This window comes from Mustela nigripes, chromosome 5, assembly GCF_022355385.1.
Source record: "Mustela nigripes isolate SB6536 chromosome 5, MUSNIG.SB6536, whole genome shotgun sequence".
NCBI classification, from domain to species: Eukaryota; Metazoa; Chordata; class Mammalia; order Carnivora; family Mustelidae; genus Mustela; species Mustela nigripes.
Window position 1 is genome coordinate 96,077,440 of NC_081561.1, and position 25,355 is coordinate 96,102,794.

Here is a 25,355-nt window from a genome sequence, read left to right on the forward strand (position 1 = left end):
AAGCTTTTATGTTACCTTTTAAAATGCCCCTTCCTTACTTAGCTGGGAGCCTCTCGAGATCAGAAAGTAGGTGTCCTTCATCTCTTTATCCACAATGCTTAATTCGGTGTCTGGCAGAAAGATGACTCATGTGAAACTAATTTTGAGGATTGCAAAAATGGTTGTCTGGATCCCTTCCAGCAGTGAATCTCTAGAAATCTTACCTCATGCCACGTAGCATGCAGATTGTTTTGAACCAAAAGGCCTTTGGATTAACATCTTCAGCGACTAACAGGGAGGTGGCAGATCAGTGATCCTTAGTGAGTGACTAGCCAGTCACTGGCTCTCCTGAATGAGGTGGCCCACTATTTCCTGGGAGGCTTTTCTTCAGCAGTGGGCCCATCTGACATGGGAAGTCTACTTGGACATCAGTGAAACCATAAATGTCGACCTCTGACCCATCTTTAGGATAGCATTTTGATTATCTGTTGTTGCATAATAAAATGACAACAAATTCAGTAGCTTAAAATAATACCTATTTACTATTGCACAGTTTTTGTGGATCAGGAGTCTGGCCATGGCTTAACTGGGTCTTCAACTTCACAGGGCTACAGTCAGGTGTTGAATGGGGCTGTGGGCTCATTTCAAGCCTGGCCTGGGGAAGGATTCATTTGATTGATTAGAAACAAGTCACAATCAAGGAGAGAGTATTACACAAGGGCGTAAATACCAAGAGGTGAGGATAATTGAAAGGTCATCTTAATGTCTGTCTGTCACAGATGGTCGGTTTACATCTTTTTCAAAGTGGAAAATACAGATATTACAAGGAAAATAGTTGTTTTGACCCAAAGAGAGCATTAAATTTTTTCCTGTCCTAATGAATAGTGTCAGAGGCTCTAGTTTTACCCCAACACAGAGAGACATTGTTCTGGATCAATTATCTGCAGTTAATGTCCACTTGTACAGAAGATTGATAGGAAAGCATGAAGTGATTTCTGGATAAATACTTCTCAGTGGGTTCATTCAGTGTAGATGAATTGAGTCTTTTCTGTGATCTGCTACTGGACAGAGCTCTGGTCTGAAATTTGCCACGGATTAAAGAAGTAGAGAGATGGGCAGAGTGACCCCTGTTACCACAAGGGTGGGAAGCCAGGCTTTTTGGCAACAAGTTTGCTTATCTGGAATAGAACGATTAACCCAGACAAAACACAGAAAGAAACCCAAGTGTCATATGAAACCAAGTTGTCTATACTTTTAGGGAAAGTATTATTAATTTATAAAGTAAGCCACATGTATAAAGATGGGCACAAACAAAATATTTTACTTATTAGAAGATATCTGGAAGATGTTCAAACTTGAACCCTTAGCCTTGGAGAGTTTGGACAGTGCAGGAAGACAGCAGAGCCTTGTCCGACCTTGACCATATGGTATTTATTCTATCCTTGATAATTAAAGATTTTGAGTGCCCTAAGTGTTTTTTCAAATTTAAGTTAAGCACAAAGGCTCACTTCCAGATTTTTGGATAACACTATTAATATAGTCCTTTAATAGTTTAGGAAGCTTTGAGAAGCTAAAGGCCACATATAGCTGTACTTGGGGGAAAAAAAGTTGGTTTCAAAATTCATCTCCTCAATAAGCTGCATAACCTACTTTCCTCAAGTTTATGAATTAATCATTTCAAAGAAATGGAAAGTAGTATATATCTCTTCTAGTTAAAAAAGAAAGACAATATTAATAGACATTTGGAAACTTCTTTTGCCACGTTTCAAATTCATGCTAGGTAATTTACATTCAAAGCAAAAAAAAATGCCTTTTTTGATGGATGCACAGTGAAAGAACAATTTATTTTAGTTATAGAATAATAATATTGAAAGTTATATAGCATCTAGTATGTGCTAGGTACTGTTCTACCCAGCATAGTGTATAATACTAAATATATACATATATTATTATATACACAAACATATACACATATATTACTCATATGTATACACATAAATATATGTACTAATTTAGTTTTCATAGCCACCTGTGAAACAATTCCAGAACTTGGAAATATATATACGCTAACCCACATATTCTGTGAATTGGTGTTCTCAACCCGTTGGTTCCCTTGTTAAGGAGTGAAATAAGTATTTGATTCATGCTCACTGTACAGTTACATGAGAATAGTGTTTTAACTTTTTGAAAAGCGTGCTTTGGTTTCTCTGACACAGGTACTATCATTTCTGTTGATGAGGCAAGAGAGGCACAGGGTAGTTGAGCAACTTGCCTGGGGCTTCACAGCCATTCCCGAGTGGAGGCAGTACTTGAATACCAGCAGCCTGGAGGGTGTCTGCTCCTAACTGTCCCACTATCCTCCCCCCCCACCCCCCACCCCTCCCACCCCCGTCTTGAGGGATTTGCTTTCTTTTCATGCATAAACCATAGCCAGCTTTACCAACACTTAAAAAAGCAGGATCAACAAAAGGGTCCAAGATAAACCTGTGCAATCCAGCTTAAGGAAAACAAATAAACCAAAAAAGCACGCTCGCTCCAGGCTGGCACAAGCTTCCGGGTTAGGACAACCAATCTAAGAAAGCTCACACTTCACTGTTTTAAGGAAAATAAACACCTAACGGTGATGGCCTAATTATGATTCTCAAGGACAACATACAGTGCTTCCCTGGTGGATTCAAAAACAACCTCCAATGTTGTAGTAATGCTTGGAGCTCCGTGAAGAGTCTCAGTTGGCATCAGGCAGTGGAGCCTCCAGGGTGACAGCAGGACGGCGGAGAGGCCAGGAAAGGGAAAACAGTAAGAAGAGATGAATTGTTCATGAAGAGTGGTCGTGGCCTCACTCGTGTCGTGGACTTTACACCAATAACTGGCCCCCGCCACAGTTCCTGGGGTCCCACTCTGAAGAAGCCTTCAACAGAGCCACAGTCCGTGCCAACAGACTTCCCTCGGAATCCGTCTGTGGATGCTGTGGGCAGCTTGCATGGTATTGGGACATTCTTGGGCTGGAGTTAAAGCAGAGTCCCCGAAACCCTAGGCTCTGAAGCCCACCATATCAATAATGGCATCACGCCATTCCTGATGAAGAAGATAACTCAGGACCTCCTACCCATGTTTGGAGGACTTGATGGGTAAGAGCAGTGAGAGCAGAGTAGGGCTCAGCCTGCCCTCGTAGACCATCCTGAAGCTGGACTAATGCCTCCCAGACATCTTGAGCAAGGAATGGTTGTTGTCATGGACCCTTATGTCCCTGAAATGTAGTCGGGGGACAGTCTAGCCAGCTGTATCTTCAGATTACCCTAGTTGTTTTACTAAGAAAAACACACACACACACACACACACACACACAGAAACCCAAACTATAAATAAATAAATGTTATATATACAAAGTAAATATGTAACTATGCATATATATTTATGGTTTTTATTAATATGTAATACATATTTATATAAAACTCATATTTATAGTTTTTATATGTACATATATATTTATAGTTTTTACTGACAATAAAATAAAACATTCCCATTTTATAGAAACAGTTCAAACCTCACTGAAACTTATAAAGAAAAAAGGTAGAAATCCCCTAACAACCCGTCATTCACAGATGTTGGCTTATTTACTAAGAATGAATATTGACATTTTGACTACCCTCTCATACAAATCTTCATGAGTATGAAACTACCTAGTGACACGTGTCGCTGTGTGTGAATGAAAGCATACTAAGAAGGATGTTGGTAAACTTTCACCTGATGGAGGGTGTGGAGGTCTTGCATGGTTGGTAAATGTTGATCCAAATCATCATTTGAGTCAATAGAAATGAGAATGCTGTTGCGACTAGGTTTTTTTGAGGTTGGGAGACAACAGGAATAGAATTCCCCCAACATCTGGGCTTGGGCAGATTTTCCTGAATCTTTGAAAACTTTCTTTGTGCATGGGATCAGGCAGCATGTGGCGGCCACCAGTGAAAGCCAAGAGGAGCCCTCTGGTTCGCTGGCTGGTTTCTTGGGGGCCGGCAATTGAAGAGACAGATGTGGTTGGTGTTCACCATGTGGTGTTGATCTTGGACTTGGCCCTGATAAGGCTTCAAGAGCAAGGTACACACTGCATGAGGTTGGGAAAGGTTTTGGAATAATGGCTTTCTAAATCGTGTTCATAAAAGACACAAAGAAGCATAAGATGATGGCTGGGACTGATTTAATTAGCAGCAGAGGAATCAAGCAAACCAGCGACCAGATTCTTTCATCTCTCTCCAGAAAGGACATTTTTTTAACCAGACTCGTGTTACAAAATCTGTGATAAAGTCCACAGTTGTGATTAAGACAGGACCTAAAGCAGAGGAGAGTCAGATCACTGTGTTTAAAATGTTTAGAAACAAACGTGGACAAAGACCACTGATTTTTCCTTTGGGGAAAAGGCGACAGTCCATGTGACTAGATAAATTTTGCTGAATCCATTAAAAACACATGTCGCATTGGGTCATATGCTAATCTCTTGTTTACCCTCCTGCAGCCCAGGCCTGTGGTTGCTGTCCAGGATCGGAATGTATGTTTGAACCTGACAGCAGCGGGAAAGAGCCCAGTCTTGTTTGTGTTACACTGAGAACCCCGTTCTCAACCTTCTGGATTTTCAACCCGGGGATTCTAGGGAGATTGGTGTCACTGTGTATCACTGTGTAAACCAAGTCCATTCTTTTCTTCATCATTCATATGACGAAATACCATAATATTCAGAGCCTTAGAAGCATCACAGATTGCTGCCCCGGCATGTGAGGTAGGGAGCCGCTCAGTGAACTCTCTTCCCTTTCACCTAGAATGTGCTTCTCTCTCACCAAGCTCCTGTTTATCTTCGAATTCCTACTCATCTTTGTCATTGCTGCACAGATAACACTTTTCCCTGAGAAGCCTTCCCTGATGGACTGCCCAAGCCTGAGCTGACTGTTCCTCCTCTGTGCTTCTCCAACCTTCCACTTCTCACCCCTGGTTACAGTCGCCTGCAACCCGCGTCCATCCTTCACCAGACGGATGGTCTATGAGGATCAGAAGCCCATCACCAAGGACAGAGCCTGCCACATGATTTTAGTAAACATCTCTCCGATGAATGAGGACACCCCTCTGCTGGGTACGCGCCAAGATTTCTGGCTCCCAGGGCCACCTCCACCCCGCCTCCCGAGCTGCCATACCCAGATCCTTGATGTGACATTTGGGATTTCCATTCCTCTAGGTACATAAGGACAAAAAAGTGCAACTTTGGCCTCATGTTACCAAACGTCTTTATTCCCAAACAGTTATCATATGTGATTAAGTCTGGTAGCTCACAGCACATAAATGGTCAAACACAAACAAAAATTTAAAGACAAAAGCAAATCTGTCATCTTTGACACGAGATTGCATTGACTGAATTATAGAAATAGGACTTGGAAAATTGCAGTGAGCATTCCAAGGGCCGTCTCTCTGCCACCTCCGGTCCTGGAGCCTGGCACCCTACCCCGAGCTGTTCGGGGACACCCTCCTACTGAACCCATTCTGTGGGGTCTCGGAATCAGGGGAGACCTGATTCATGGTGGCTGTGATTGTGAACGTGTGGCTAGGGAGGAATTTGCCTGATCTATTTCAGGACACCAAATTGCACAGTGACAGAAAAGACCGTCCTATTTTCTTCAGAAGATCTTGGCCTACTCTTTCTCTTCTCCTTTTGCAACACTGAGAATTCAGTGTCTAAATGTGCTTTTCTTCCTGGTTACCTGTGCTCTTTGCACTGGGGTGTGCTGTCTAGCATGTTCATTATGAATCTGGTTTTGTCCTTGTGTTTCATTTCAGGATGAGGTTATTCACTGAGAACCAAATCTTCATTTTAATATCACCGTGCTTTGGGAGAACTCAGAGTCATAAAATTCTAGACACATGGGGTGCTGGTGTGGAAATATTAGGGAGGAGAAGGAATGAGACTTGTGGGAGATGAAGGTCCTATTTCTGATTAATGGAGTTAATGTGTGGGTGCATAGATCACCATGTAATCGGTAACACTTGGTGAAGAGGGTAGAAATTAAAGGTGAGAAAATATTTCAGTAGCCTTTACTGTTGAAATATTTTGGCCTTGGAGCTGGCATCAGTCATTCCAGTGGTAATTCTCCGTAAGTGACCTTCTCAGCTTTTGGCACAGAGTGCTTGAAGATGTCCTCCTTTTCTAGCCTATCTGCCTAACAGTAGGTGGGATTTATTCATTTGTTCTCTTTTGAGTGCTCTAGCCATCAGCTGTGAGTTCTGGAGCACACAGCTGTTCTCTGAGGAGGAATTCATGCCCCTCCCCAACAGCACAAGAGCATCCTAACTCAAGACATACCATTTCTTGTGAAGGTCAGGTAGGGAAGGAAGGCCCGTGGGGACAGGCAGGAGAGCAGGAACGTGCCACCTTCTGGAAAGGTGTCTGCTCACGTGGTGAGGATCTATTTGGAGCCTCAGAGCCAGGTAACCTAAGACAATTAAGTGGGAGTTTCCAACCAGAGTAAAGAGGAATCTGAGGCAGGTGGGAACTTGAGTCTGGAAGCAGTGTTGGTAGAATTCAATTTCATCAGTTACATATGCGCAGGTAGAGAAATCTGTGCATTTTTTACCTGAGTGCTGTTCACTACTGATCATATGACTTTGGAAGAAAATGTGATTATCGGAGACAAAGAGGTTAGCTGGAGTGCTGGGCAGGGTGTGTGTCCCTGGGCTGAGCCCACGGGTCCCACGGCAGGTACATGTGCGTGCACACAGCCCAGCGCCCAGGGCATCATTCAGACCTGGCAAAAAATGTCATTCGACAGGAGAAACGTTTCTCCCTTGTATTTATGGGAAAACTCCAGCTTTCATTAACCTAACGAAATGGTGTACCACCTTGAAAAATAACTTTTGATTATCATTATGTAAGGAAACCTGGTAAACATGCACAGAAATGATTCATGCTAAACAGATAAACAAAGCAGAAAATCGTGCACCATAATCAAGGTATATATAAACTAAGTTGTATTCCTAGGACGCAGCTCCCCCTGAGACGGACTCACAGGGCAGCTATGTCCACAAGTGTCCGTAATGGTGGCTTTTCCTTTACTCACGAAACTGGCCGAGGCCTAGTAGCACCTTGAGACTCAGAATGAGACTTGGGGGGTGGGTTCCCCCATGTAATCTCTGGTGAAACATCAAGGATTCTCTAGGTAAACCAAGTATTTGCACACAAACTACTGGCTCGTCTCTGTCAGGAGCAGTGCCTTTGAACCAGTGGGAATGACGAGTATAAACGTGCCCTAAGTTGCATTTCAGGTTGGTATTCATACCGGAGCTTGACTGAGAATTGGGATCTAAAATCATGACTGTGGTTTAATCCCTGACTCTCTCCTTTTCCTTCTTTTCTGATCCCCAGAGATAACATTTTGTAGTGAATAATGCCTTACAATTGGATTATTGGAGAAACACTGACAGTGAGAACTGAGTGCTACATTTATATTTTGTGTGTGTGTGTGTGTGTATGCTTTTTTAAAAAAAAGATTTGATTTATTCATTTGACACAGAGAGAACACAACTGGGGGAGTGGCAGGCAGAGGGAGAGGGAGAAGCAGGCTCCCTGCTGAGAAGGGAGCCGCCATGCAGGGCTTGATTCTAGGACCCCGGGATCAGGACCAGAGCCAAAAGCAGACACTCAGCCAACTGAGCCACTCAGGTGCCCCTATATATGCTTTTAAATATTTGCAGGACAGAATGTAGGTATAATAGTATGTTACGTTACATTTGGGGAGGTTTTGATCATTTCTGTGAGAAACTTGATTAGGAGAATCTTGAAATTGGTGAACATATTCAGCAAACAGAACCTGGCTTCAACTGTAACTTTTCACACATAGGTCCACGACAAATGGTAAGAATGCTCAAAGGAGAGCTGTAGATGCTACTATGTTCATCTTTCCTTTACCATGTTGTCTCCTGGGGTACATACGATGTTCCCTTGGGACCCATACTAGCCAGACTGACTCCGCCCATCATGGTGATTGCTTTTGCTGTTCCCCTTGCTGTAAATGCCCTTCCCTTTATCATATCTGAGTTGGATCACATCTAAGGCACGGCTTAACTATTACTTCTGCTATAAGTTTGGCCAACATGGGTTGCTTGTCCTGCTTCTTTTGAATTTACAGTCCATCTGTCAGTCAGTCAGTCAATTGATACAGTTTGATAAGTATAATTAGACAGCTGCAGGCAGGGGCCAAAGAAGTCCAGAAACAGAATAGAGTGTTTACACCATAACTTTAGATGCTTATGATACTCATCTTAACCCAACTTTGCATACGAAGGAGGTGAGTCCGGGAAGCCACGGGGTGTGACCAGTATTCTACAGCTTGTTAATGGTGAAGCCAGGACCCAGATTCCAGCAGTCCTGGAGGAGCTCTTACCCTTTACAAACTTCCTGGATGCTTCAAGAGCAGGAAGCATAGAAAGGCTTCTCCACCTCTGTTTCTTTTTTCTGTTGGACCCAGGCCTGGGTAGTTAGTGGTTGGGAAACCATGGGAGGTATTTCTCCTGTCTGTGGACAAGGACACTCTCCAGATGAGAATCCGGAACCTGGGTAAAAATGGGAGAAGTCCAAGTACATATTGATTGCAAAGAGCAGTGTTTACTTGCAGCGATGTTGTGGAACGATCGGTGTAAAGCAGACTCACTCACTGGCTTGCCGAGGTTGAGAAAGCACTGGGCAAGAATCAGGTGGGAGGGTTAGGTATAGCTGTATGAATTAGTACTCATGCTCAGCTGTCTCTGAAAATGTCATAATCCATATTCATAGCAAACGAAAAAAAAAATCGCCACTGGAGAGAATAAGATGTTCTAGAGTCCAGTTCCCTGGGCAGTGAAACAGGTCATTAATCTTTCCTCTGGTTCCTCTTGTTTTTCCCTCAGCACACAGTGCTTCAACGTGAGAAACCAAGAGTGTTCCAAAAGGCTAATGGTTCTTTTCTCTGGGAGTGCTAAGCAAAATATTTATAAATTTGGTTCACAGGATATATATTGTCATTGTATTCATAAAAGGTTTAAAATCTAGATAAACTAAATTTTAAAAATGCTTCTTTGTACTTGGCAATATTTAGATTGCGAAGTATGTCTGGTCACGATCGTGAACGCTCTGTTGGCTTTAAACTTGAAACGTTACTTTGGCTTCTACTTGTGAGCGCCATTTGGATGTCTTGATAAAGTACAGGAAGTCCATAGGGGACTTAGGTGACTGTTGGTTTGGGGTGGCACATTGCAGGGTGGTTACTCTTGGAGGAATTTGGCCCCCAAATAGCCCTCTCTCTGCTGGTATTTAAGTTATTTTTTGGTAACATTAGTGATTGGAATAGGTGCTCAGAATGATTCCTGGGGTCAGGCCACGGCAGGACCCACTTTTGAAATCATCTCTCGAGTGTGTTTTCGGGCATGGTTCATGGTATTTAAAAGCTTCGGAAGGACTCCCTGCAGAAACAAATCGAGCACTGAATTTTCGGTACGGCCCCTAATTCTGTGATTAGAGGTCCGGCCGGGGAAGAAGCTGGTTATTTTCTTAAACTTCTTGGCTTTCAGGGGAAAGTCATTTACTTCTTATTTTTAGTATACAGGATGTAAAGAGAGAGACCATTTTGGTGGTTAGACCAGCTGGGTCTATGCCAAAGTGAAATGGGACATGCAGCCGTCCAAATCGATTTGCTCTCCGGGACTGGTGTAACCCTTCCTCTCCAGGTTGAAAAAACAGTAATAAAAATTTTATACACACACACACACACACACACACACACACACACACGTATATAAATGTATTTCTCTCTTTCTCTCTGTCTCCCTCTCTCATAGTGAAAATTCAGAGAAGGGACAAATGAGCATTGCCTGGAGTTTCCGAAAATAGGCTTAGGGAAAGAAGTAAGATGGGCCTTGTGTGATTAAAATTTGGATGGGTGAGAAGTAGTGATAAAACACTCTATCTAGGTTTTGAGATAAAAACCATCTTTTGGAAACTTGATTTAAACGTTCTTGGGAATATTCATGGAACTTACTTAAAAAGAGATTGAGAGTTTTCAATCAACATGCATATCTCCCCTAGACAAATATCTCTTATATGCACAGCTTTATATGACAGTATTTTTAGAACCTTAGAATCTATGTGTGATGTGTACAAAGGGAGTTTTAAAATTCTTTCCTACTTTGTCCCTTGATAACATGGGTTATTTCATGTGATCAGTGAAAAGTAAAATAGCATACTTTTAGAAACCTATCATAGGGCCCCAAACGTTACTTTTTCCACGAATTTGGAAGGCTTGTTACAATCCCTGATGCTATCATAATTGCTGTGACACAGGGAGAAGAACCAGTCGTGTGTGGTGGGTCGGAATAGAGAGGGGAGGCCTACATCAGGCTCTGGAAACATACTAGCCCTGCCGTCAGCTAGTTGTTCCCTGGTGGGAAGGAATTTTGACCTCTGGGGGTCATTTCCTCATCTACAAAATGAGGAAACAGTATCTACTTAAACACTGAATGAGAGAGTTACATGTAATGATTTGCCTAATGCGTGAGTCGTGATCGGCACATAAATACTCATTCCTTTCCCTGTTTCCCTGCGCTTCAGGCAAGGATCAAGGGCTCCCTACCTAAAAATCCATTTTTTACTGCTCCCTAGTTCTATTAGCTAGCCTAACCTAATTCTCTGTTTCCAGCCTTCATCAGCATGATTCCATTAGCATATTCAATTTCTCATATTATTTATAACCTACACTATTATTTTTATAATCCTTACAAGTTATTTTTGCTCCAGTGCCCCTTTGCACCATCATGAAATAGACTTTCTCCATTGCTGAGCGGTTTCTTTGGTTATTCTTGGTTACATATAAAAGCACTCACATACTCTCCTCTGATTTAACTTTCTATGGCCCTCCTGGAACATGGTTTGGTTTTTGGTTTTGTTTAGGTTTGTAGTGGCTTTGCTTGAGTCTGAAGGCTTCTGGATTAACTGGAGTCTTGTCTTATTCTTCTTGTCTCCTGGTCTGTGGCTTCTCTTGTAAAACCTTCTCTACAAAATCCTTAACAAGGATCCTTCGATTCTTCCATACTCAACTCTAACATCAGTCCTTGTGTCCTGAAATCAGTCTCTCTCATCTTCATGGAACTAGATTTCATCACAATAGAGGAAATTGAGAAAAACCTATGAATGACACTTAATCCATTTGCCTGGCACGAACTTGCTCCCAAAACACTCATTTTGCATTAACTGGCTTTCCCTTCCCTAGTCTACCTTTTTTTAAGGCAGTGTTGAAGTTTCATATAGCCATCTCATTTTTCAAATTCTGTGTTAATAAGACTCATGCCCAAGTTAAAATGTCTTTGTGATGTCACTGATATCCCTATGCATAGTACTCACACTTATTCATATGATTGAAATCTGCTTGATAAATTAGGGATTTTTAAGAGATGAGCAGTTTCATTTTTTTGTGCCTTAAAAGGTCTTCAAAGAATCTGAGAATTGGAAGAAAGGTAGGGCAGTCGTTAGGTACCTCCTTCTATTCAGCAAAGGCAGATCCTTGATGTCTCAGACTGGGACTGATCAGCACCTGCTTCGTTGCCACTGCTCAGCCTCTCCGAGCTCCCATTCCACTTCAAACAACTCTCCACACTGAGAGCTCTGCCTTCAACAGGCTAAGGCTCTCTTGGTGCACCATGACGGTTAAAAATTATTTTGGGGAGGCATAGATTATTTGTTTGGTGTTTTCTGCTATTGGAGAAAACTCTTTTTTATTAAGAAGCAATTTTCCAACAAGCAAGTTGACATCGAATAGGCTCTGATATATTTGGAATTCATGAGTGTGAAAACCAGGAAAAACCATCCATTTGTTTTGATGCAAAACAAACTCCGGTTTTCTCCCAGGAGACCTCATGCTGGCCTCTGCTATGGGACTATCTGTCTTTGTCCTCCAACTCAACCTTTTATTGGTTCAGGAAAGTGAGTGACTCACTGGGACTTTGAGAGGCATTATTTTTCCAGATCTGTGATGAATTCAAGATAGTCGAGCTTTTAGGAAGGACTCCTTTTCCTGGGTCCAGGAAAGCACCCCCTACCCCAACTCGTTTTGTTGAAAGGCAGAATTAAGACTTTGCTAGAGAAAGAAACCGATCTACTCTGTGCTGAAGAGTATTTATGATCCCTGTACACTTTATCTTTCAGAATAAGAATAAAAGCGTAGGAATATCTAAATCCTACCAGGGTTTTAAAAATTACATTTCATTCATGCCCAGGTATAACCTCCCATCATAAATCCTGAAAAATGTGGAGGAAGACAATGACGGGCCATTCTAGAGCATAATGAGGGATATATATTTCAGTGCCTGGGACTGATGTTTATGTATGTGATCACTTGGAAGAGGTTTTATTTAATGCACCATGTCTTTAAATTGGCTCTATTTTGAATATAATCATAAGAGCTACACTTTATTGTGTACATGCCAGGCAGTTTATAAAGGCTAGTTCTAATTCATCCTTATCCTGTGAGGTAGGTTTTATTCTTCCTGCTTTCCCTGTGGGGAAGGTAACACTTAGAAACTTTAAGACCTTGCTCAAGGTCATATCCAGTTAGTGGATTGTTTGTCTTGACTGTTTTGCTGCAAAGTCCACCATCCTTCCCCCACATTCTTTTCCCTGTACCTTCAGTTCATCTTTGGCAAGGATTTTCTGATTTTTAAGCACCGCTTTGTTTGGGCTTTTTTGTGTTTGCAGGTGTGTGTGTGTGTGTGTGTGTGTGGTGTTTATCTGTGCCTGTGAAGTAACATATGGAGCCATAAGCATCCTGTTTTATCTTCCAATATTACAGTTCTATGAACCACAAAATCTCACCGAAATCCTGTTAAGTCTGATACAAAATAGAACTAGAGAGGTGATAGAAAAAGGAGAGATGATGAATTTATTGAAACGCCCTCTTTTTTAATAAACACCTCCAGGCTCATAAGTTAGATTGCTAGTTAATTTTGTGAGGATTACTGCTCTGAAGGATTTCAATAATTTCTGCTGCTCTCTTAAAAATCCTCTTTGACATCTGAAGACCTAATAAAGGAGAAACTATGATCTCTTCCTTGTGTTACTTGAAAGTGTACATGAAGGTATAATCCCAGATGGGATAGTTCTGTGCGCACGACCACATCTGTGTCAGACCGACTTTGCCATCAGACTCATTTCATCTGCACACTTTCTAAATCACATCAGCATTTACGAGCAACTCTTCAAATCTCTTTCTCACATGCATATCATTTCAGTGCAGTTTATCTGAAACACGCCGTAGAATGTTCCTTCGTGCTCATTTCCCTAAAGCATGAAGGGAATTGGCAAGTGACAAGTAATTTTTCTGTCAAACATAGGACTGTTTCATTTACAATATAGAAGACACAGATGCTCGTTTACCAGTGGCCTCGGGCTATGGCCCGGACACCCATCGAGCAGGGACGCAGCTATAAACACAAGAGCTTTTTTTATCCATTTGAAAATATGCATGCTTTGTCACCGACCTTCAAGCAAGTACTGGTCCATAACCCAGCTCAAGGTGTTTCCCCACTAGTACCTGCTAGTGACTTTCCCACAGCATTTCCCTCTCTTGTCCTCGTGGACTTGTTTCCATCTGGATTCTGGCTCCAGGCTCATGTGCTATGGCCCCAGAAACCCCTCTATTCTGCCCATGATATGTAGAACCCTGAAACAGCGCGGACTGCAGTTCCCATGAAGTCCTGGTCCAGCACTGACACCTCCCAGCTGTGCAATCTTGGGCTCAGCTTCCTTCCTGGTAAGGGGAGGATCCTTGCCCTGCCCTGCTGATCTCCTGTGGTTAATGGGGTCGGAGGTGGGGGCTGCTGGGAGGATGTAGGGGAGCCCTGCACAACATTAGCTCCTTGCAGATGTGCCCCAAAGCCCTTGGCATCTTTGCACAAACTTCCCTTTGCCTCTTAAATTAGACATCATCCCTGATCTTGATTTTAAGGTCATGAGGACGTCTTTAATTTGGGCTTGCCATCGTGTAGGGATCTGCTGATGCCATGCCCTCCTCTGAGGGTTGCACTCCCAGTGCCAGCACCAGTACTCTGTTTCAGGACACCTGTCCCTCTTTTCTTTGAGACATAGCTGGGGAGACTCCGCCCACACGGAGCTGTGCCTGGTTTCCCTGCTGAGCTGCGTCTAGTACAGTCTTCTCTTGGTTCCTCACTGATTTGGGCCATCGACACAGGCTGCTCTCCATCTGCCTCGAATGCTCTCTGTTCATCCTTTACTGCTTCTTATTCTTGAGGTCAGGGACTTTGTTCCTTTGTTGAAACCCTCACTCCTAATGGGCCGGTACTTAGAGGTGGGGCCCTTGTGAGGTAATCAGGTTTAGATGAGGTCATGAGGGTAGGGCCCCCCTGATGAGATCAGTGACCCAGTAAGAGAGACAAGAACTCGCTTTCTTTCATGTGAGAATCAGCAAGACCACAGCCATCTGCAAGCCAGGAGGAAGGCCCTTGCCAACACCCAACCTTGCTGGCATCCTGATCAGAGACTTCCAGCCTCCAGAACTGTGAGAAATTAATATGCCTTGTTGAAGCCACCCAGCCTGTGATAATTTGTTATAACAGCCCAAACTGACAAAGTGTGACAGGGATCCTGTCTTTTCACTCATGTCTGTATCCTTAGGGCCCAGCACAGTGCCTGGCATAGGGTAGGCACTCGATAAGAACGTGAGGTACAACAGGTGACGTTGGGAGTGTCCTGCCTCTGATTCCTCCCTGTCACACCCACCTTCCACTGTCCCTTTCCCTTTGTACTTTCTCAGGTATTTCACATACATTTCTGCACAGGGCACCATTTCGTGTGCGTTTCATTCATTTATGGAAGTTGATTTCCAAGTATTCTTTTCAACAAAACGTGCTGAGATTTGAGCATCTGAATTAGCCATGAGCCTCGAGAGGCTGTGAACTCTCTTCAAGCCATTCCTTCTGGGGATAATCTTTTGTGTTTGAGGCATATATTTTGTTAATCCTCTCAATCATGAAATACCTTTCCTCATGGAGAAGTAACTTGATGACCTAAGAAAAGCACAGAGTCCTTCCAGCTTACGTTTGGCGAGTAGGCAAGGTGGTCAAGGCCAAAAATGATGTTTAGGGTGAACACATGGCGTGCAGTAAGATTGTTTTGTTGTGGTGTGAGCTTCAGCAACCTGGGACTATTCTTAACCTTTGCTACTAACCTAATAACTATCCGTGGATCTTGGCCTAATTATTTGACCTTTTGGATTTAGCTATTTCCTCTGTGGGTTGAGGCATTAGACTATCTATCTGTGGTGATTTTCCTGTTCTGAAATCATCTGGTGTGTGTGTGTGTGTATATGTGTGTGTGTGTGACCCATAGTAGCTCTGATAGCAAAGCCAAAGAGAAATTTCAGACTTAGAGCAATGGCAGTTCCGTTGGACTGAAGCCCTTTTCAAAGACAGCAGTCTATTTGATTGATCTTCTGTGTGTTTATTAACAAAACTTTTCCAGTCATGAAACACTTTGAAAATGATGATGTTTTTATGATACACTGAAGTCCACTGGTGAGGATGGAGGTTATCTCTCTGAGGCTTGATGAAAGCATTCATTATGTTTTCCTTTTATTGTATACTTATTAGAAAAAGATGATACAAATATGAGGGGAGGTATTAAATTTGGGAGTCACGGAAGAGTTACAAATAGAAACATTTCAAATTTATCATTGAGAGTGATGAGCTAGTTTTCAGACTTCTTCCAATTCCCTATATAGTCTTTTTGATGAAAATTTCTTCCAAGTTCTTGAGAATTACCACTGACAAGAAACTTTATTCACATAAAGAGGTGGTTTTTAAAATGTAAAACCATTTTAAGAGCTGTGTTAACTCCCTGTTGCCATTTTAACGATTTACCACAAATTTAGTAGCCTAACACAACACAAATTCCTTATCTCACAGTTCATCTGAAGTAGATTCTCAGTGGCTCGAATCAAGGTGTGGGCAGGGTGGCATTGTCTCTGGAGATTCTAGAGGAAAATGCCTTTTCCATCTTTTTTTTAAGATATAAGTATCTTTTTTTTTTTTTTTTAATTTATTTGACAGAGAGACATCACAAGTAGGCAGAGAGGCAGACACAAAGAGAGAGAGGAGGAAGCAGGCTCCCCGCTGAGCAGAGAGCCCGATGCGGGACTCGATCCCAGGACCTTGAGATCATGACCCGAGCCGAAGGCAGCGGCTTAACCCACTGAGCCACCCAGGCGCCCTGCCTTTTCCATCTTAAAGAAGCTGCCAACATTCCTGGACTCATGGCCTCTCCTTCTGTCTCCAAAGCACATCCCACCGTCCTCTCTCATGATCATGTCTCCTGACCTTGACCATCCTGTCTCTCTTTGATAAGGACTCTAGGGATTATAATCAAGGCTCATCTTCTCATCTCAGGATCCCTAACTTAATCACATCTGCAGAGTCCCTTGTGGGATTATGCAAGGTCACATATTCACAGGTCTGGGATTAGGATGTGAGTAGCCTTGGGGGCGGGGGTGGCATTATCCAGCCCACCACACTACCCTTCCAAATTTTGCATCAATTGTTTATCAACATCAGCGTCAAATGTTGATTCCAATTTATTCAAGGAATCAAGCAGAGCTTTTTCTTTTCTGTAGTTGACAAATATAATGTGGGATTTTCTTTTGCAATCATGTGAATGGATTTCTAATCCCAGCTAACTTTTTTATGTCAGGCATTTCGAAATAAGATGACGGCAGAAAGGTCAAACGCTCAAAGCTCAAAGCGGACCATCCTTTGGCTAAGCAGGCCCCACAAAAATAGAACATCAACTAGAAAGGACCCGAGGTAGCCAGAGGCTCTGAGTTGCCCCTGGAATCTGGGCCCCACCTAACTTGTCCCCTCGCATCCCCCTCTCACCCCAGTGTTGTGCTGGCTCCTTGGGATCCCAGGACATTCCTTTCTTCAGCAGCACACAAGCCTCTTGCCCTTGGGTGGAGTTGGGGGCTTGGCACATGCCTGAGGTCCCGTGTAGCTGGTTTGGGCCAGATGTTCCTCAAAGTGCTCAGACCCTGCTCTGCCCAGGCCATCCCGAGCAGCCCCAGACTGCCCAGCTCGAGGTACCATGGGAGCCAAAGGCTCAGTATCTCAAAGCATACTGGGGCCCTCAGGCTGGGGTCTCTGGGCAAGACAGGGTGGTGTGGCAGCTGTGAGCACAACCAGGATCTTGTGCTGATTCTCTTTGTGCAACATGGTGCAGGTCACTTCATCTTCCTGAGCCTCGGCTTCCTCTGCTGTAAAATGGGCGTAATACCGTGCTTGCCATAGAAACTCAGTAGGGGGAAGTCTGGAGAATACTTCTCACTGTGCTTAAATCAGCGTCAGTGCTAACTACTGGTGATGCTAACACAGATGCTGATTGTTTCAGCCTTGTTTTGTTTCTTAATCAGCGGCATCCCGTCTGTCTTCCGCTGTAGTTATTAGGGGTGCTTTGAGAAGTAAGCATGTGATGGCAAGTGTCCGTTCTCACGGTGGCTATGTTCTGATGGAAGAAATCCTATCAGGCTGCTTCTTAGAGTCTTGCCCAGTACGGGGCTGGGGCTGCTGAGTGAATGGGTGTGTTAGAGTTACACAGGGGCATGGCCGTAGTCATTACTTTGGGAGGAAAATCTCAGGGAATGAAACAGACATCTAGCAGATTCTATTTCTCTTTGATACACCATTCCTACCTGGATAAGATCATATATGATTATGATGAATCCCTGAGCTAATTTGGCAATAAATTCATATTTATGTTCAGGTTGTTATTACAGCAGTGGTGCACTGATCATTGGACTCCAAAGGTAATTTCCATCTACAAATGTGCTCTTGACATCCTAAGATGTATATTCAGATTTAATTTAAAAAAGAGAGAGAGAGAGCTGTACTCTAAAACAGAGCAGTGTTTTTGAGCCTGAAAATATAAAGAGAAGAGCATTAATTCTCTTTTAAAATTTATTTGAAATGGAAACCACTATCTAAATCATACTTGGTAACATTTTAATTCGGATATGTTTTTCAGTGTCTGGAATGCTCATTTTTATCATTTAGCATCAAGAAAGTATTTTCAGGCTGTTTGTGCCTTTGCTAACTGGTTAAGTAAACATTCAAGATTTTTTTTTTTTTTTGGAAAGGCATTTTTGTAAATGTATTTAAGTATCGATAGTTAATAAAACCATTTGTTTTAATTCAGTGAAAAATAATTTTATTAAATCTTAAATAAAGCTGTGCAAGCAATTTTCCTTCATTACACTGTCTTTGGGACTGCGTTAATTATAATAAATGGAGCTATTGGAGACATTTACTCAGCACACAAACTCCTCATTGTTAACCATGGCTGGTGTGTGCTGACAGCTGCCTCTTAGAGAAATGTAACCCATAGTTAATGGTGGAAAGTGTGGCATTAACATAATTTTTTGGCAAGGACAAAGCCGGGGTTGCAGTGTTGCTTTCAACAGTGACTCCTTCATTAACAGTGTCTTATCAGAGGCCCAGACTCCCAGGGGTGGAGGGTTTGGGGGGAGAGATGCCAGCCATATGATTGTGTTATAGGTAACCAGAACCCTGTGTGAAATGGCTACTTCTGAATAATAAAGGAAAGGATTTCAGTCGCTTAGAAGTATGATTTTAAAAGGGGGCCAGAGAAAGACTCTGCAAAGAGCTGCTGGTGTTTGATCGAAATTGACAGAGTGTAGAGGCGGCTCTTTTGACACTGACACTAATGCATATTATGGTTTCTATAAGAGGGATTAGAATTAAAACATTTTTATTCTTCAGGGACCAACTCAGGCAAAAATAGATTTGCTAATGCAAGACTTAAAGAGTCAAGAATAAATTATAGGCCACCAAGTTTCTGTAAATTCACTTGCACGTTGTAGAGGTATTTCAAACAACTAGGGGAACTTTTTGTATATTTCTGAAGACAGATCAAAGATAGAATCAGAAAGGAATAGGAAATATCAAATAATTATTTTATATCAATATTCCTCCTCATTATGACAAACTATGCCCCTGACCTCAGGATTCTCTTTAATTTCCTCAAAAATAAATAAAATGATAAAATTGAATATGAATGCTAAAATCAGATAATATAAGATGAGCACGTGCCAGGTAGGAATTGTGTTGAATGCTTTACATGTGTCTTGTTTCTTTTTTATAACAACACCGTCACTTCGGTTATTAATGTCCTCATCTTGCAAAGGAGGACATTAAGCCTCATGGAAATTAAGTGATGTTCCCAAGGCCATCAACAAGTAAAAGGTAGGACTGAGATTTGAACCCAGGTCTTTGGTTCTGCAGCCTGTAGTATTCCATTACCCCTGGGCGACCCGGTGTCACCAGTGACAGTCAGTGCTATTAACAGTATCTTACTGAATCCATTAAAAGATTACCCTGGGGCTCCTTTCCACTGTCTCTCTCTCTCTCACACAGAAGAGTGACTGTTGCTATTTATAACACATGGCTAATTCTGTTCAGTAGTCCTTCACATCAGTGCTTCTAGCAAATTTCTTCTCTGTCAGCTGTGTTGGTCTCTGTTGGATTCACGTGGGCATGGCCTCAAGCTCCTCTGTGCTGGCCAGCTTCCCCAGCTCCTCTCCACTCCAGGCCCAGAGGCTGCCAAGACAGGCACCTCACTGGCAGGAATCCTCTGGAGGCTTCCTCCTCTCAGATCCTTGTGGCCCTCACAGTGCGTGTAGGACTCAGATATGAGTGCCTCCAGGACTGACAGAATACCTTCTAGTTGTTTGAGTTGAGTGAGGTCTGGGGAAACTCTGGGGATGGAGGACTAGACTTTTCCTTCCCCTTTTTGCCTTGAAACAAGAGGTTCAACAGGACAACATGTACTAAGCATTGTTTGCAGAAATAATATGTCCTGAAATGGCAGGCTCTAAAAATTATTTTTGAAAAGACTTGTGAAGACCAACAAAAGTTGGGCAACCCATGTGGGTTGGGGGGAAGCCCTCTGCCCAGCACTGCCCATGCCAGCCCTCTGGCAGCCCGTGAGCTGGCTGTGGCCCTTTTCAGTTTTGTTACAGACCCCGAGCAGGTGCTCGCAGTGAAATGCCTGGTGGACATCTTGAGGCTAGGAGTGGTTCTGTGACTCAGCTCGCCACCAACATTCCCATTTGATGTGGTGCTCGTGTGGCCTGATCTCTCACTAGAAATAGTAGTCACAGGGGTGGGGGAACCCCTGTGAATTCCATCTGTTATGTTTTATTTCTGGAAAGCAAAGTGCAGCCTGAATTATGAAGGACACTAATTTGTGTTTTTGTAGCTTGGGGGTTCTCAATCCTGTCAAGACATTAGCATGACCTGCAGAAATTTAGGAAATACTAAAAGCTAAATGACTTGTTTTGAATTAAAATCAGACTAAATGAGGTCAGAGCCTGGCATCCACATTCTTAAAAATATTGCAGGTGAGTGGAATGTATAGTGAGGATTGCAAATAGGTGAGCGGGAGGATGAAGAGACGGTGAAGGAAGGTTTTGCACCTGCTGCCAGTCCTGTTGGCCATACAGTTAGTACAGCGAGTAGTGTAAGTAGTGCTGCTAGCAAACGGACTAGCTGCTTACTGTGTGTTGGCAGTGCTCTGAACATTTTTCATAGAATGAAATTATCCTCATAATAATAATCCTCATAATAATAATATCCTCATAATAACTTGGGACCTTCTTTCATTTCAACAGATGTGTACATGGAAAACTTTGAGGAGGCAAAGCAATTAATTTAGAGTTGGATGATGCTTGCTGGGGATGGTCTCTATTATAAAGTGAGCTGAAGCCTGTTTCTGTCGGTATACGCTGTATCTGGCTGTTCATGTTGTTGCTCTTATCATGGAAGACTTGGATGGCCTTTGTACAGTCAACGCGCCTGGGTTCCACCCACCGAAACCCAACTCTACAATTATAACCCATCAGACATCTTCAGATTCCTGGTCACAACCCCTGGCCTCCTAATTTTTAGGATCAGACTTCACATGAGTTTCCTAAAATGCTTCTTTGTTGCAAATAGTTTGTATAATGGCAGAAGTAGGTAGCCGTTGATGGCATATAGCCCTGCAGAGACCCTGGTCATCCATATACACTCTAGTAAGTGCATATACTGTAGCTCCCCCATACGTGGATTTAACTCCTTTGTGCACTGGCGCACGGTTTCTTGTGTTCTATTTACCACCTCCCAGGGAGGTCTCCTCATGAAGGGCTAGATGTATAGGTCGAGATTTAGAATGTGTTGTAATTTAGCTGGTTGCAAAGTCTGAGATCACCTGCTTTCTAGCCAGGACATTTGAAAAATCATTAAACCATGAGGATTCTGTTGGTGTTGGTTTTGATGTATAGTTCTATAAATTTTATCCCAAATACAGAGCCACGTAACCATGACTACCATCAGGATGTAGACCAGTCTCCATGTTCAAAGGCTTCAAATAGTTCCTACCTCAGCAGCCTGGATAAGCTTGACTTTCTGTGAGAGGCTTAGCTCTGAGCCACCTGAGCTAGTGATTTCTTGGCAGTTTGGAGATAGACCTTTCTGAAAAATGTGCCCAGTGGTGGGAGTGGAAACTTGTGGGGTGTGTGCCTTTCTGTTTTTTCTAGTTTGACTAGATACCATTACCCTTGATCCTCAAAGAAAAGACTTAAGACATGAAAAGGAGGATGAAGCCAGAGCTCTGAAGATGTGGGTTACTTTCTGAAAGAAATGAAACGATATGCCCCTGTTAGCCTTCAAAAAGAAAAGATACTGCCTCACAGGGTCCTGCCACCTGGGTTCAGACACTGGGGTTCCCAGGGCACATAGAGGTGGGTGGCAGCTAAGTGCTTATCCTCTGTCCTGGCTCCAGAACCTTCATCAGCCCTCCTCTGCCATTTCTTCCTGAATTTACATCTTGAACTCCAAGCCCAAAGGCCTGGGCGGCTTTCGTTTGACTTCCTTCCCCACTTAGACACCATCCATTGAGTTTCCCATGAGACAGAGTAGCAAGACCTTGTCTGGTGACAGGGAGCCCATTCAGAGAGGCTCACTTGGGTAACAGGGCTCCTCCTTTGATCTCCACAGACGACAAGTTACCAGCTTCAAGTCTGACGATTCTGACGGTTTTGTTTACTTTGCAGTATGAAAGCATAAGCTCCTAGGATGAAAAGCTCTGCCTATATACCAGATAACAGTACAGTTAGACCCCAGGAGAATAAAAACCTACTGTCTCCAATTAAAGAAATGTGTGGAGATTTTCTTTTCCTTTTCTGTACCTCTGTTAAAAGTATAAACATTTATAGCCTCTGTGTTCTAATAAACCTACCTGTGGAGGGGCACTTGGGATCTGCTGGTGGAGAAGACAGGAGGGCTCATGGCGCACAGACAAAAGGGGCCAGCCCTCTCCCTTTCTCTGCAGAAAGAAAGAAGTGAGGTCTTCTATAAGGAAGGGGGAGGGAGGAGGGAAGAAAGGAGGGAGATGGAAGAAAGGAGGGATATTTCAGCTAAGCCTCAGTGATGGAGGTGGAGAAGAGTTTTTTCTTACAGAGGAAAGAGCTAATTGAGGAGGTCCCTAGCCTACAACAGGTCAGTGTGTTGTGGAACCAAGAGAAGGCTGTTGCAGCTGGTGGTGGGTGTGGTTGGAGGGCAGGGCCTGGGTCATGTGGGGGTATAGGCCGTGGAAAGAGTTGACTATTTTGTTTTTAGAGAAATAGGTTTGAAATAGAGAGCTGACATGGCCTGATGGACAAGGTTAAAAGATCCCTCTGTTTGCTACATAGGTAGAGAAGCAAATTTGTAACCAGTGAGGAGATGCAAGGGTTCTCTCAGATAGCCCAGAGGGGCTGGTGGGAAGTGATCAGATCTGAGTGATGATTTGAAGGCTGACCCAATGGGACCTGTGACTGGGTTGGTACAGGTCGAGTAAGGGAAGGAGAATGGATCAAGGATGACTTTTGGGCTTTGGAGCCCATAGGGGAAGGGATGTGTTGTGTGACCAGATAAGGAGGATGGGGGGGGGGCAGTTCGTGGTGGAGGGAGGAGGTGGGAAATTGCAGCAAATAAAGACTTTGGACTGGCCAAGTGTGAGATGCCTATAGACATCCAGCCTGAGGTGCTAAGGAGTCCATGCATAGCCGAGTCTGGAGTGTGAGGGGGCAGTCAGACATTCAAGTCATTCATCTGTAGGAACTTTGTGTCTTGTGGAATCTTCTAGTATTTTAGAAAACACTTAGTTGTTTGAGTTGTCTGGTCCCTGAGACTGATACCTGGAAACATGGCTGCAGTTTGATGGGCTTTCTCAGGTCCCTTCTGGAAGGACACATTCACAGGACGAGGTGATGAGACCCTCCCACAGCCATACCGACTATATTACGTAGCAATAGTTCTGAATACTTCTTAAGACTGAGGCAGTCATTTTTCTGGATTCTTTCATACACGTCCTCTTTATTAAGTCAGATAAATTTCTATTTCTGTGTGTTCTCAGTAGAGTGCAGAGCAATACTTAAGATCAAACAAATTGTTACTCGTATTTACATTTCAAAGTTTCCTGAAAATAACCCAATCATACGCATGCCAGGTGTTTGTGTCTGTGTGTCTCAGACACAAAATTTGGGCTCTATTGTCCCTTTGTTGTACCCTAATGTTAGCCCATTAGTGTACAGTCACTGTGGCCATCAAGTGGGTGATAAATCAGAAGACTACAAAGAAAGAGGAATGACTGATGCCCCGGTATGGAAAAAGGGAAAAAAACCCACCTATTTGTTATGTTTTGGATAAGTTTCCCCATTTGAACTCTCTCTGTCTTAAGTTCTACTTCTCCCTTAAAAAAAAAAAAAAAAAAAAAAAAAAGGTGATTTATTTAAATAGTTAATTTCTGCACCCAACGTGGGGCTTGAGCTCATGATCCCAAGATCGAGAGTTGCATGCTCTTCCCACTGAGCCAGCCAGGTGCCCCCTACTTCTTCTTTTTATTTCAATTTCTTAAGTCACTTTTGCATTCTCCTAAAGAAGCACCTTTCATCTACTTCAACTGGGACATTTACCTTATTCCTTAAGCTACTGTTCTCTCTAGGTATCCTTGTGTTTCTAATATTGTCCTTATTTTGTTGTGTTAGAAAGACTGGCCATCTTCACTTTTTGTGGAGGTAATTTCTTCTGACTGACAAGTACTGTCTCCCTGGAGGGAGCTTCTGAATATACGAGCACATCACTGGCTCCCCCGTGGTCTCACACATGTTGCCAGTCTGGTGCCCGGGGCTGCGGGCTCAGTGCCCAGGCTGTGTTGTCCATTTCCAAGCTCTGGAAAAGCCAGTAGGTAGGCTTTTCAGATGAGCAGCAGATGCCCAAGCACACTCTGGAAAATATAGTCTTCTGTCTTTTCTGCAGTTTAACAGGGGATGACCCTGAGCCAATTACTGGATTTCTCTAGGCTTCTGTTCCCTCCTCTGTAAGTGAGGATAATTATAACCCACCTCCAATATTTGAATTAAATGAAATCCTGGAAAGCCTGAGCAGAGTACCTGCTACATAAAAGGAGCTCAGTGACTTTTGGTTTCTGTCCTAACCCCTCTGAGGCACACAAGCCAGTAAGCGGCTATTCATAAAGACAGATCAAGCTTCTAATGCAAGTGAGACTGGAAAGACCAAGGAAAATCAATAGTCAAGACAAAGTAGAGAACAGTGCAGTAAAGGATTCTCAAAGTCTCATTCCAGGACCTGCAGCATCAACATCACTTGGGAGCTTGTGAGATGCAAATTCTCAGAGACACTGTGGACCCAGTCAGTCTGTGTTTCACAAGCTCCACGGGTACTTCTGATGCACACTGAGGTTTGCATCACTCAATTGCACACTGCATCATCTCAGGTTACACACTGAGAACCACTGGTCTATAGTAAACCCAACAGATACGGGGTGAGGGACTGTGGTGCGTATTTCTGCATTTGTATGTGAGCACACACACCAACGTATGTACAGTGTTTGTAACTGTTGGACCTGTAATCGAGCATGGTGATATCGACAAAATCCCACCAAACTGGCAGTTAATAACCCATTGTTCTTTGGTACAATTTTCTAAACAGGGATATACCTAGGATGCTTGTTTTCAATGACTTTGCTCTAAAATCACTTTGGCTTTAAAAGTATCAATTCACCAACTTTCTTCTTTCTTCCCCTAGGAAATTCCACTTACTTGGATGATCATGGACCGCCTCCTAGTAAGGTAAGGTCTTTGCCTGTGGCACAGATCCTAGATCCCCTTTCCTTTCTCAGTCCCTACAGCCTCCAACAATCCCAACCAGAGCCCTCCTGGCCCTGAATTGTTTACAGGAAAGTAGATGACAGACATCAA

The 25,355-nt window shown here is 43.1% G+C and overlaps 1 protein-coding gene across 1 annotated transcript in view; it reads left to right on the top strand.

Annotated features, from left to right (window-relative positions):
* The window catches only part of UST (uronyl 2-sulfotransferase), a 298,377-nt gene that overhangs the window by 87,934 nt on the left and 185,088 nt on the right, over positions 1–25,355 (top strand). Inside the window, exon 2 of the mRNA XM_059400914.1 lies at positions 25,183–25,226. Coding sequence (XP_059256897.1) covers positions 25,183–25,226 — 44 coding nt within the window. The remainder of the gene's footprint in view (positions 1–25,182; positions 25,227–25,355) is intronic.